Here is a 12,257-nt window from a genome sequence, read left to right on the forward strand (position 1 = left end):
CAGCACCGGGCCCCGCCCCAGCCTGACCCACCCCGGATTCCATCGCGCTGGCCGAAGGCGACCAGCACACGCTCGTCGTGCAGCTTAAGCAGGAGATCAAGAGGGTAACTGAAAGTTTTCTCCGCCTCGGCTCGTGGCGCGTAACTGTCCAGCTGGTAAATCAGGCCGCCAGCCTTGTTCACTACATACACACTGAAGATCGCCATTACTGCCGCCGGGGCCGCGAGACCCGCTCGGCTTTCTCCTCTGGCCCCGCCCAGACGCCCCGCTCACTGCGGCGCACGCGCACTCGAGACCGCACGCAGGGGTGAAATAAGGCGTAGTTGCCGAAACTTGGAAAAGTTTTCTGATTCTTTTCCCCAGTTATTCATGTCATAAAATAGCAACGTCCCGTTTTTTTCAAAACCAGCTGCATATCCACCGAGACCGGGCAGTGGCTAAGGACTTAGCTTCCGTGTACCACTGCCAGACAGAACGACGACGAACTTCCGCCCCGAAGCCCGCCTCTTGCCCCGGAAGCACTCGTGGCGGATTGGAGTCTCTGGGCTAGTTCGCCAACCGTACTTCCTTTCTGTCCGACATCTTAACGCGACAGTGGTAGATTTTGCTGCTCTCCAAGCTTCGCGATGGTGAGTTGTCGGGCTGTGATACCGGCGTGGTTCCGAGAGCGGGGAGATGCTGGGCCGTAGTTAGAGCGGCGTGGTAGGGAATGCTTCCAGAACTGCTGCGCTACATCCCGGGTGGGAGGTGTATAGCTTTGCCCATGTGCTCCAGTAATTTGGGCGGGTGGGCTGGGGGCGCAGGAGTAAGGAAACATGGGGACTTGCCGGTAACCCGGCTGACTTCTCAATATTGTTTTACAGCCACCCAAGGACGACAAGAAGAAAAAAGATGCCGGAAAATCGGCCAAGAAAGACAAAGATCCGGTGAACAAGTCTGGGGGAAAGGCCAAAAAGAAGGTAGGATGATGGGAGCGCCTCTCGTAGAATTAACGAGTGACGCGTGTAGCAAATGGCTACTAAAGTTGTGGGCTCTAGACTAAGGTTACTAGAATTTATGGTCCCATTTTTTACGGTCTCCTCAGATTTGAGAAATGGAGTGTAAAAAGTGGGTATAGAGGCAGGGCGGTGGCGCACTTGGTTGAGCGCGTGCATTGTGGTGCCTGAGGACCCGGGTTCAAGTCCCTGGTCCCCACCTGCAGGAGGAGAGCTTCGCAGGTGGTGAAGCAGGGCTTCAGGTGATCCTGTCTCTTTACCTCGCTCTCAGACTCTCAATACCCAATAATAACTGCAAATAAACTATAGGCCTTAGTGTATTGTGGCCTTGCATTTGATCCCTGCACCGCATGTGGTAGGGTGATGCTCACGCCATTCACCCTCTTGTGAAATTATTTTCTTAGGGCGGTTGGGCTGATTTTAATGTGTATTTGGGCCCATTAATGGTAACCCAGCGCCTTGTTTCCTGAATATTTGTGTATGTTCGAATTCAGTTAACTGAAAGGTTCTTTTCATAGATGGTTTTTTTTTTTTTTTTTAATATCAGAGGACTGTTCAGCTCTGGCTTATGGTGGTTTGGGTGATTGAACCTGGGACTTTGGAGCCTCAGGCATGAGGCTCTGTTTGCATAACCATTATGCTATCTACCCTAGGCCCTGATGGTTGTATTCTAATACTACTTGTTTTTGTGTGTGTGAGCAGAAGTGGTCCAAAGGCAAAGTTCGGGACAAGCTTAATAACCTCGTCTTGTTTGACAAAGCCACGTATGACAAGCTTTGTAAAGAAGTTCCTAACTATAAGCTCATAACTCCAGCTGTTGTCTCTGAGAGACTGAAGATTCGCGGCTCGCTGGCCAGAGCTGCCCTTCAGGAGCTCCTCAGTAAAGGTGAGAGGGATTTATTGTGCTGGCCTGCTTCTGCACATTAAGCTAGCCTGGCCATGTGGAGATCCACTGGAAATAACCAATAGTAATTGGAGCTGGTTGGTGGCTTAGTGTAATGGTCATTTAAAATGTAGATAAGTATGTTATTTGTGTGACTGACCTGCAGTGGCTTATTAGAAAGGGTGCAGGAAATTGGTTTATCACTGTTGATTGTAAGCATGTTTACTTCTCAGTCTATAGTTTGTTTGGTGGGAGTAATCTGGGACTCGATTTTGGACCAGGCAGTGTAATGCTAACACATGGGGATAATGCTAGGAGTTGGGTGGCACTCTGATCACAGAGGACACTTTTAGCATCTACTGAGGATAGTACTCTATAAAAACCTGATCTTTTCTCCTTAGGGCTTATTAAACTGGTATCAAAACACAGAGCTCAAGTAATCTACACCAGAAACACCAAGGGTGGAGATGCCCCAGCTGCTGGTGAAGATGCATGAACAAGTCCCAAATATTGTACATTTTGAAAAATAAAAAAACTATCAAAAACATGCGATTGTGTTTGATTCCTAAGAAAGCCGTGGTTATGCAAAGACTTCCCACACTGACCAGTTAAATCCCCAGCACCACATCCTCAATGCCACCAAAGAAAAAAAACGTGGGAGCCGGGCAGTAGTGCAGTGGGTTAAGTGCAGGGACAGGCATAAGGATCCTAGTTCAAGCCCCCAGTTCCCACCTGCAGGGGAGTTGCTTCATAGGCAGTGAAGCAGGTCTCTCTTGTTCTCTCTTATCTGAAACTGAATCTATTAAAAAAAACAAGAATTCCAAGTGCAACTTTATTGGTTTATCAGGAGACCAGCTTTTTTCCTTTTTCTTCCATTGTGACTGTTTGTTGCTGCAGCTTCTGTTTTGAATTGATCCCTGGAAGAAAAATAATATTCAAGAGGATATTATTTCAATATTCAAGAGAATATTGAAATCTCCCAAATGGTAGTGGGTTGCATTTTGCCTCTGGACTTTACCTGGATTGCCAGCGACGTCCATTATTCCACACTCGACCAAAAGAGGGCAGCCATCCAGCACTGGTACTGGAGCTGTGATCAAAGTTTGCCCCAACTCTTCCTGCAGGAAGCTTTTTCAATTTCTGTTTTTCTTCTGCAATGGCAAGTGACAGGTTTTGAGTAGGAAGGATGTCTTTTTAGTTTTTTATTTTTATCCCTTTGTTGTTTACCGTCATTGTTATTGTTGCTGTCCTTGTTGGTTAGGACAGAGAAACCAAGAAAGGAGGGGAAGACAGGAGCAGAGAAAGATAGACACACCTGCAGACCTACTTCACTGCCTGTGAAGCAAACCCCCTGCAGGTGGGGAGCCAGAGGCCAGGATCCTCACACTGGTCCTTGCACTTTGCGCCACATGCACTTAGCCTCCTGTGCCACCACCCCACTCCCAAAGGGATGTCTTGTATTTAGGGTCAAACCCAGGGCCTCATGTTCCTCCTTGACCCTACTTACTTTCTTTGAGAAATTCTTCATAGGAGGGTCCTATTTGTTGGTTCCCACAGCTGTGCTCCTCATGGACCATCCAGGGAGGTGTGGCACCTGAGAAATGGAAGACCCAGTAAGTATTTGAAACCTCAGGTGGTAGTTCAGTGGGACTTTGATGTGTGGAACTTAAGACTGCCTAGGAATGCACCCTGTACTAGTATCTACTCACTGAGTATGTCAAAATAGCCAATACATGTGGCTTCAGGGACAAGGGTCCCTCACTACCAACAGATATTTTCCCTGCTACAAGAATTTTTTTACTTTCCAACTACTCAGTTCAGATGTATAATACTGGAGGTTGGATCTAGAGTCCTTCTGTGGCACTTCCAATAGTGCCATCTCCCTAGCCCTTTCTGAGTTTTTCTGCAAGGACCTTGAAGGTTCTTCATATAAAATTTGTCTTTTGTGGTCCTGGAGGTGATGCAGCAGCTAGACTGAAGCATGTCAGATTTCAAATTCAGTCTCTGGCTTTGCATGTCAGTATGTTGCGGTTCTCGTGAATAAGTAATTTTATGTCTTATTTACTGGATAGGAATTAAGAGGGGTGGAGAAGATAAATGAGACACCTGCTTTACTACTGCCCATAAAGTGTCTGTTCCCACTCCCCCGCCCCGCAACAGGCTTAGTTTAAACTAAGGGTTTAAACCTAGTGCCATGTAACATATACTCAACCAAGTACCCGGCCCCATTAACTTTTTGTTTTTTTTTAACAGAGCACTGCTCAACTCTGGTTTATGATGGTGTAGGGGATTGAACCTGGGACTCTGGAGCCTCAGTCATGAGTCTCTTTGCCTAACCATTATGCTATATCCCTCAGCCCTTAATTTTTTGAGAAACACTGCCTTGAGCCTTACCTGAGTGAATGTTGCCAACTCCTGGTATATCCTATAGTTGGAAGTGGGGAAAAGGAAAAGATTGATCTAAGTATAACCAGAACACAAACTATTGGGAGTTAATTCTTGATGTTGACTTTTTTTTTTTTTTTTAACCAGAGTACTGCTCTGCATTGGTTTATGGTGGTGCTAGGGATTGAACCTGGGAGCCTTATGCTTAACTAATTTTTGTAAGCATTATGCTGTCTCCCAGTTCAGATGTTAATCCTTGGAAGACAGCATTTTCTCAAAAGATTCTTGGCTACTATGGCCAGGTGAATTGTAACCCCACACTCAAGAGAACATACAATTGTGAAGAGGTAAAAATTATACAAATTGAATTCACTGCCTTAAAAGTTTACATCTGTTTACCTTACAAAATAACCTATTCAAATAAACCTTCCATCAAAAAGTGATTATTGGAGAGTAGAGGTAATCTAAACACTAACTGGTTATGGAAGGAAAGCCTATTTAAAGCAGTGGCAACTACATGTGCAAAAAACAGGAAGAACTGGAGTGCAAAATAGATTTTGCATTAATTCTCTGTGTGGGACAAGATTGCAGTGGGAATAGATATTCCAAGGTATAGAACTGAGGCCAGCTTGTATTCAGAAGATAAACATACTAGTTGACAGGCTGTAGGCTGTAAAGATGGGATTAGATACCTGCCATCAATAGTTGCTGAGCTAAGCAAAAACTACCAAGTACAGCCGTTGTGAGAATGAGCTTCCAGTCTCTGGGATATCTAAAAATGTGTCCTGTGTTGAGCTGTAATAATGGATTTAGCACAGACCAAGATTTAGGAGTTGGCACTCCTAGAAAGCAACCAAATATAATACTATGACACATGGAAAGAGGGAAAGGGCCAGAGGAAGAATTAAGAAAAATGGGAGTAAGGGGTGTACTGGGAAGTAAAAGAGATACCAGGACCTTTCCTGGCTGGCTAGTCACTGTACCTGATGACCAATGAATGTCAATGGCTGTCCCGTCCCCATCCAATCAAGTTCTGGGGCTGGTGGCAGGTCTAAATACAAGGGCTGCTGTGAGACAGAAGCTACTTGGCTGAAAAAGACAAAGAGAAGCCAGGCTGGCATATGAGGTCCTTGAACCATGAGGATAACAAAGATGAAATTTATTCCCATTTCAAAGTTACAGAATGTCAAACTCCCAACAAGACAGTTTTTAACAATCTTACCTATTGGTCCCATTCCAGCTTCCAGATGCTGAAGAGCCCTCTTCTTGGTCTGGCACTGCCTGAGGCTGAGTTTGATTCAGGAAAAATAAATGTGTCTAGGATCTTAAGAGCTGGTCTAGGCCCTGTTCCCACCCTCCGAAAGGCAACAAACTGACATTTGGAGAGTACTGTTCATCTTGCAAACTTTCCTCACTCCCAGGACTGCCTACATCTCCCTCTCAACTCTGTCTACATTCCCACTGAGAAGGTCTGCTCCCTAGTGTATAGGTAAAGAAGGGATGTCAAGCCAAGGAAATGAAAAATGGAGTTCATCAGTTCTCTTAGCAGAGCTGGCTCATGAAATGCTGGGTCTGGAAGAACCAGGATCAGTGGATTTGGATACTGCTCTGGATCCTCCGAGGGAAACCAACCTCTAGGGCAGAATGAACCACCTCTTGCCGGCTCTGCTCCACCTCTCGGATCTGAGCAGCCATCTGTGGGATAAAGAGGCTGCTTAGGACAGGTGTATGATGAAAAACTAACACCAAAATCATGGGGGTAGTGTCCTTTGAAGGTCCTTCTTTTAACTTACTTCTTTGATCACTTTGTCCTCTTTTTCCTCATAGGAATTCAAACCTTTTATCATGGCTTTCTTGAATCTAGTGAGAAGGACAAGTCACAGCTTTATTCTCTTCTAGTTGTTAAAAAAAAAAAAAGCCCCAGCACACAATTTTTCTTTAGATTTTAATAATTTTAAACTCACAAACAAAATAGTACAAACAAAAGACATATACCCCTTCACCAAGATTTACTGTCAACATTTTACTATAATGAGCACTCTTTTTTTATTTGCTTTTAAAATATTTTATTTATTTATTGGATAGAGACAGAAATAAATCAAGAGGGTAGGGGGAAAGAAAGACACCTACTATACTGCTTTACCGCTCAAGAAGCTTTTCACACTCTAAGTGGGGATAAAACATTTAGTTTAATGAGAGATACAGAGAAAGAGACCAGGGTACTGCCTGACTCTGGTTTATGGAGGTCTGGGGACTGAACAAGAGGCCTCAGAGTCTCCAGCATAGAAGACATAATTTTATGCTATATTCCAAGCTCCAGACTACTTATCTTTTACACACATTTCCTGAGCCAAAACGAAAAAATATGCTTTAGATCCTAAGATTAAATATTTTAGACTCAAGTCCTGAGAGGAGGAACAGTACGAAATCATTATCACACTTAAGAAAATAAATTATCAAGGCTATGGAAACAGAACGGTTATGCAGAAGAGTTTCATGCCAGAGAGTCTTGAGTTCCCAGGCCATTTTTTTCCCTTTTGTTGCCCTTGTTGTTACCTTTTGGAGTTGTCGTTATTATTATTGTTGTTGTCATTGCTGGATAAGACAGAGAAATCGAGAGTGGAGGAGAGAAAGACAGACAGACACCTGCAGACCTGCTTCACCGCCTGTGAAGGGACCACCTGCAGGTGGGGAACCAGGGGTTCGAACCAGGATCTTTATGCCGTCCGTACGCTTTGCGCCATGTGCACTTAACCCGCTGCGCTACCGCCCGACTCCCCTACTTTAGCTTTCATAACCACTGACTAACCGTGCATAATCTTTGGGAGAGATCAGAAACTTCTCCTTCATCTGTGACTCCGGCTTGTTCTCCCACCAGAACCTGTTGGTTGCTTTCTTGTGTTCTGGGCTGCCAATGCAGAGAACAGGTCATCTCAATGACATAGTGCAAACTGACAACTGGTTTTCTGCCTCTGCACACGGCTGAGGGTGTGAGTATCAGGCTCTTTAAGACCTCCACTCTCCTACCCCAGGCAAAATTCGTGAATCTGGGAGTAGATGACGGAAGTTAACACTGGGCCAGTTGCCCAGCTGCCTTTCCCAGCACGACCACCATCACCACTGTGGCCACCACGCGACCCCTCAAGGTTGGCAGTGCCTGTAAGGTGACTCCATCGAAGCACAGAGATCAAATCGCATAAGTGTGATTCTCAACCCCCCAAGTCTTCCCTCCCACAGACGTCAGGGTTCGTGCTGGCTAGGCTCCCTGCCCGGTTCTCACCTGGCCAGGTGTTCCAGCAGCCCCCCGTGCAGCACCGTGACGTTGCCATGGCTCAGGTGTTTGCGCACCTCACAGCCGCAGCAGAGGCACCAGCAGCGGCGCTCATGCTCCGGCACGAAACGCTCCACCTGGGCGGCTCGGATGGCCTTGCGGGCAGCCTCCACCTGCGGTTGAGAGTGTAAAGGAACAGCGGCCAAGTGGGGATCCCCCCCCCCGGTCCCATCCCCTGCGCTGCTCCCCTCACCCCCCGCGGCCCCTACCGCCCTCCTCTGTCCAGCACCTGAGGTAGTAGCCGTTCCAAAGCCATCTTCAGCTGCCGCTGGTGCTTGCGACTGTAGACATGTCCGCGACCGCAAAAGAAGGTCTGGCGACAGAGTGGGCAGCGTTCAGGCGACGCCATCCCGCTGCAGACAAGACTTCCGCGACTGGAGGTGGATCCTGCGATTTCCGGTGACTCTTGACTGCAGGGCGGGGCGGGGCGGGGCGGGGCGGGACGTCGGGGGAGGAGCATGGCTAGGCGGGTTGAACGCTGCGTCTTGTGCCCCCTAGTGGCCGGCAGGTGCCACTGCAGACTCCTCCGGGGCCGCGCGCGGCAATCCGCGCTCTCTTAGCCCTCATTTGCCACCCCAGGCTTTGCCAATCGCTAACCAGAACACATGATCAATTCTTTGCAGTAGGTGCGGGAGGAGCGCATGCAGCAGGTAAAATTGTGGGGCTGCAAACCACACCTCTGAGCACTCGCGGGAACTGTATTAATGTATTTATTGTATTTATACATTTATTGGATAGAGACAGAGAAATTGAGAGATAAGGAAGTAGAGAGGGGAAGACGGGGGGGGGGGCAGATAGAATAATTGTTTTCTGGGAGTCGGGCGGTAGCTCAGTGGGTTAAACGCACGTGGCACAAAGCGCAAGGTCCGGGATGAGCATCCGGGTTCGAGCCCTGGCTCCCCACCTGTAGGAGAGCCGCTTAACAGGGGGTGAAGCAGGTCGACAGGTTTCTCTCCCCCCTCTGTCTTCCCCTCCACTCTCCATTTCTCTCTGTCCTAACAACGACAACATCTATTACAACAGCAACAATAACTACAACAATAATAACAATAATTTAAAAAAAAAAAAAACAGGGGCCTGGTGGTGGCGCACCTGGTTGAGCGACTTGTCACAGTGTGAAATGACCCGGGTTCGAGTCCCTGACCCCCATCTGCAGGGGGAAAGCTTTGCGAGTGGTGAAGCAGGGCTGCAGGTGTCTGTCTCCTCCTTCCCTCTCAATTTCTGGCTGTTTCTATCCAATAAATAAAGATAATTTTTTTTAAAAATGCTTTAAAAAAACAAGAGCAACAAAAGAGGGGGAAAAAAAAGAATAATTGTTTTCCAAAGACTCTCATGCTTGAGGCTCCGAAGTCCCAGGTTCAATTCCCCACACCACCATAAGCTAGAGCTGAGCAGTACTCTGGTAAGAGATGGAGAGAGAGAGAGCCCTATAGCCCTGCTTCGCCACTTGTGAAACTTCCCCTCTGCAGGTGGGGGACTAGGGGACTAAACCTGGGTCTTTACATACTGTAATGTGTGTGCTTAACCCGGTGCGCCACCGCCTGGCCCCTCCATAATAGTAATTAATGTAACAAATAACAGTCACAACTAATAATTGTAAGGAACTCACTGTGTACCCAGAGCTTTACTATAAATAAATAAATAAATAAATAAATAAATCACCATGCACAAGAACCCAGATTCACGTCCCCAGTCCCCACTTGCAGAGAAGCTTCAGGAGAAGTGAAGAATTGCTGCAGATGTCTTTCTCTCCTACTCTATCTCCACTTCCCTCTCAATTTCTCTGTTCTATCAAAATAAATATTTTTAATTTTTATATTTATTTTCCCTTTTGTTGCCCTTGTTTATTGTTGTAGTTATTATTGTTGTTGTTATTGATGTCGTCACTGTTAGGACAGAGAGAAATGGAGAGAGGAAGGGGAGACAGAGAGTGGGAAAGACAGACACCTGCAGACCTGCTTCACTACCTGTGAAGCGACTCCCCTGCAGGTGGGGAGCCGGGGGCTCAAACTGGAATCCTTATGCGGGTCCTTGCACTTCACGCCAGGTGCACTTAACATGCTTTGCCACCGCCCAACTCCCCAAAATAACTATTTTAAAAATAAAAACAAGCGAGAACTCTCGGAAGGCTAGAAATGGACCTACCCTATGATCCTGCAATTCCTCTCTTGGGGATATATCCTAAGGAATCCAACATATCCATCCAAAAAGATCTGTGTACACATATGTTCTTGGCAGCACAATTTGTAATAGCCAAAACCTGGAAGCAACCCAGGTATCCAACAACAGATGAGTGGCTGAGCAAGTTCTGGTATATTCATATAATGGAATACTACTCAGCTATAAAAAATGGTGACTTCACCGTTTTCAGCCGATCTTGGATGGACCTTGAAAAATTCATGTTAAGTGAAATAAGTCAGAAACAGAAGATGAATATGGGATGATCTCACTCTCAGGCAGAAGTTGAAAAATAAGATCAGAAAAGAAAACACAAGTAGAACCTGAACTGAAATTGACATATTGCACCAAAATAAGACTCTGGGGTGGGTGGGTGGGTGGGGCGAATACAGATCCAAGAAGGATGACAGAGGACCTAATGGGGGTTGTATTGTTATGTGGAAAACTGGGAAATGTTATGCATGTACAAACTATTGTATTTACTGTTGAATGTAAAACATTAATTCCCCAATAAATTTAAAGATGCTCTGGTTCTTTCTCTCTCTCATTAATACATAATTCTCGAACTGGGATCCTTATGCTGGTCCTTGTGCTTTGTGCACTTAACCTGCTGCGCTGCCACCAGACTCTCAATACTTTTTCTTTTCATGGTGCTGGGGACTGAGCCTAGGACCATTGGGACTTCAGACATGAAAATCCTTTCGCATTTTTTTTTTTTTGGCCACCTCTGGCTTATAGTGGTTTGGGGGACTGAACCTGGAACCCTCAGGCATGAGTTTGTTTACATAACCTTTATGCTATCTCCCCAGCCCTTTCTTTCCCTTTAAGACTCAGGCAGAGTGAAAGATACCACAGTACCTTAGCATCCTTCACTGCACTGGCGGTTGGATTTAAATCTGGATTGCACACATAAAAAAGCAGCCCACTATCCAAGTGAGCTATTGGGTTGTCAAAAGTCATTATGCATTTCTGCATTAGAAAAAAAAAATCCTGGTTGAGCACAAGTTACAATGCACAAGGACCCAGGTTCAAGTCCTTGGTCCCCACCTGCAGGGGGAAAGCTTCTCAAGTGGTGAAGCAGTGCTGCAAGTGTCTCTGTCTCTCCCTCTCCCTTCCGTTTCTGACTGTCTCTATCCAACAAATACAGAAAAATTTTAAAAATCGTGACTTTTTAAAATATTTATTCCTTTTTGTTGCCCTTATTGTTTTATTGTTGTAATTATTGTTGTTGTTGTAGATGTTGTTGTTGGATAGGACAGAGAGAAATGGCGAGAGGAGGGGAAGACAGGGGGAGAGAAAGACACCTGCAGACCTGCTTGTGAAGCGACTCCCCTGCAGGTGGGGAGCTGGGGGCTCCTTGCACTTTGCGCCACCTGCGCTTAATCCGCTGCACCACCGCCTGACTCCCCATCATGACTTTTCTAACAACTCAATATTTTGCCAGCCCTTTATTTATTTTTTTTTTGTTGCCACCAGGGCTATTACTAAGTGGGCTTGGTGCTGGCACTGCTCCAGGAAGCCATTTTTTCATTTGTCTATTTTTATTTGATTGGACAGAGAGAAATTCACCACTTGTGAAGTGTTCTCCCCTGCAGGCGGGGAACAAGGGCTTGAACTTGTGTCCATAGTCATGGTAGTGTGTGTGCTCAACCAGCCTCCTTCTTTTATTTATTGTATCCTTTGAGGTGGTCAAATGGGTACGTGTTGGAGTCTCGAGCATGAAGTCCTCAATTCTATCCTCCACACTACATGCACTACCTCTAGTGGCCACAAAAATTTTATCCTACGATCCAGAGACCAGGTGGTGGCACACCTGGTTAAGTGCACACATCACAGTGTGCAAGAATCTGGGTTTAAGCCCCTGGTATCCACCTGCAGGGGGAAAGCTTCATGAGTGGTGAAGCAGGGCTGCAGGTGTCTCTCTCCCTATCTCCTCCTCCCCTTTCAATTTTTCTGTCTCTATCCAATAATAAATAAATAAATAAAATATTTTTTAAAAAGATCCAGAGACTAGAGTACTACTCAGTGTTGGTATCAGGAACTGAACCTATGGCCTCTTAAGCCATAAACATGTGAGTTGGTGTTCCAACAAGTTGAGCTATCTCCCAGGCCCCACTCATTTTTGTGATAAATTATTTTTTTTTTCTTGTTGTTTCTTCCTGGTCCTATGAGTCTCTCCATCTGCCCCATAAATGATAAATGATGTGTTTGCTTCGAATATTCTTTTTAGGCCTTGGAAGTCCCAGGTTCAGTCCCCAGCAGGGGGGGCTGGGTGGTGGCGCACCTGGTTGAGCGCACATGTCACAATGTGCAAGGAGTCGGGTTCAAGCTCCGGTCTCTACCTCCAGGGGGAAAGCTTTGCAAGTGGTGAAGCAGTGCTGCAGGTGTCTCTCTGTCTCTCTCCCTCTCTATCACCCCTTCCCTCTTGATTTCTACCTGTCTCTATCCAATAAATAAAACTAAAAAAAAAAAAAAAATCCCCAAC

At 46.1% G+C, this 12,257-nt stretch overlaps 3 protein-coding genes across 6 annotated transcripts in view; 1 reads left to right on the forward strand and 2 right to left on the reverse strand.

The window, feature by feature from the left end:
• TRAPPC4 (trafficking protein particle complex subunit 4) overlaps positions 1–449 on the reverse strand; it is a 34,550-nt gene extending 34,101 nt beyond the window's left edge. For 2 of the 3 annotated variants that reach the window (XM_060179964.1, XM_007523597.3), the window contains exon 1: positions 32–449. In XM_060179964.1, coding sequence (XP_060035947.1) covers positions 32–206 — 175 coding nt within the window. In that variant the 5' untranslated portion in view covers positions 207–449. The remainder of the gene's footprint in view (positions 1–31) is intronic. The other variant, XM_060179965.1, reaches the window with a different exon arrangement.
• Positions 450–473: 24 nt separating this feature from the next.
• Positions 474–12,257, forward strand: part of RPS25 (ribosomal protein S25) — a 303,551-nt gene continuing 291,767 nt past the window's right edge. Inside the window, exons 1-4 of one of the 2 annotated variants that reach the window (XM_060179966.1) lie at positions 474–629; positions 864–959; positions 1,698–1,881; positions 2,280–2,412. In XM_060179966.1, the coding sequence (XP_060035949.1) occupies positions 627–629; positions 864–959; positions 1,698–1,881; positions 2,280–2,374 (378 nt within the window). In that variant the 5' untranslated portion in view covers positions 474–626 and the 3' untranslated portion in view covers positions 2,375–2,412. Of the gene's footprint in view, positions 630–863; positions 960–1,697; positions 1,882–2,279; positions 2,418–12,257 lie in introns of those variants that run through there. The other variant, XM_007523598.3, reaches the window with a different exon arrangement.
• Positions 2,699–7,982, reverse strand: CENATAC (centrosomal AT-AC splicing factor). The gene is made up of 11 exons (XM_007523631.3): positions 7,824–7,982; positions 7,544–7,707; positions 7,073–7,171; positions 6,057–6,123; positions 5,896–5,958; positions 5,486–5,550; positions 5,247–5,352; positions 4,273–4,303; positions 3,386–3,472; positions 2,897–3,029; positions 2,699–2,795 (listed from the first exon to the last, which is right to left on the reverse strand). Exons 1-11 carry the CDS (start codon positions 7,941–7,943, stop codon positions 2,711–2,713), a joined length of 1,020 nt encoding a protein of 339 aa, XP_007523693.1. The 5' UTR covers positions 7,944–7,982; the 3' UTR covers positions 2,699–2,710.

The sequence above is a fragment of the Erinaceus europaeus genome, chromosome 20 (genome assembly GCF_950295315.1).
Source record: "Erinaceus europaeus chromosome 20, mEriEur2.1, whole genome shotgun sequence".
Classification (NCBI taxonomy): domain Eukaryota; kingdom Metazoa; phylum Chordata; class Mammalia; order Eulipotyphla; family Erinaceidae; genus Erinaceus; species Erinaceus europaeus.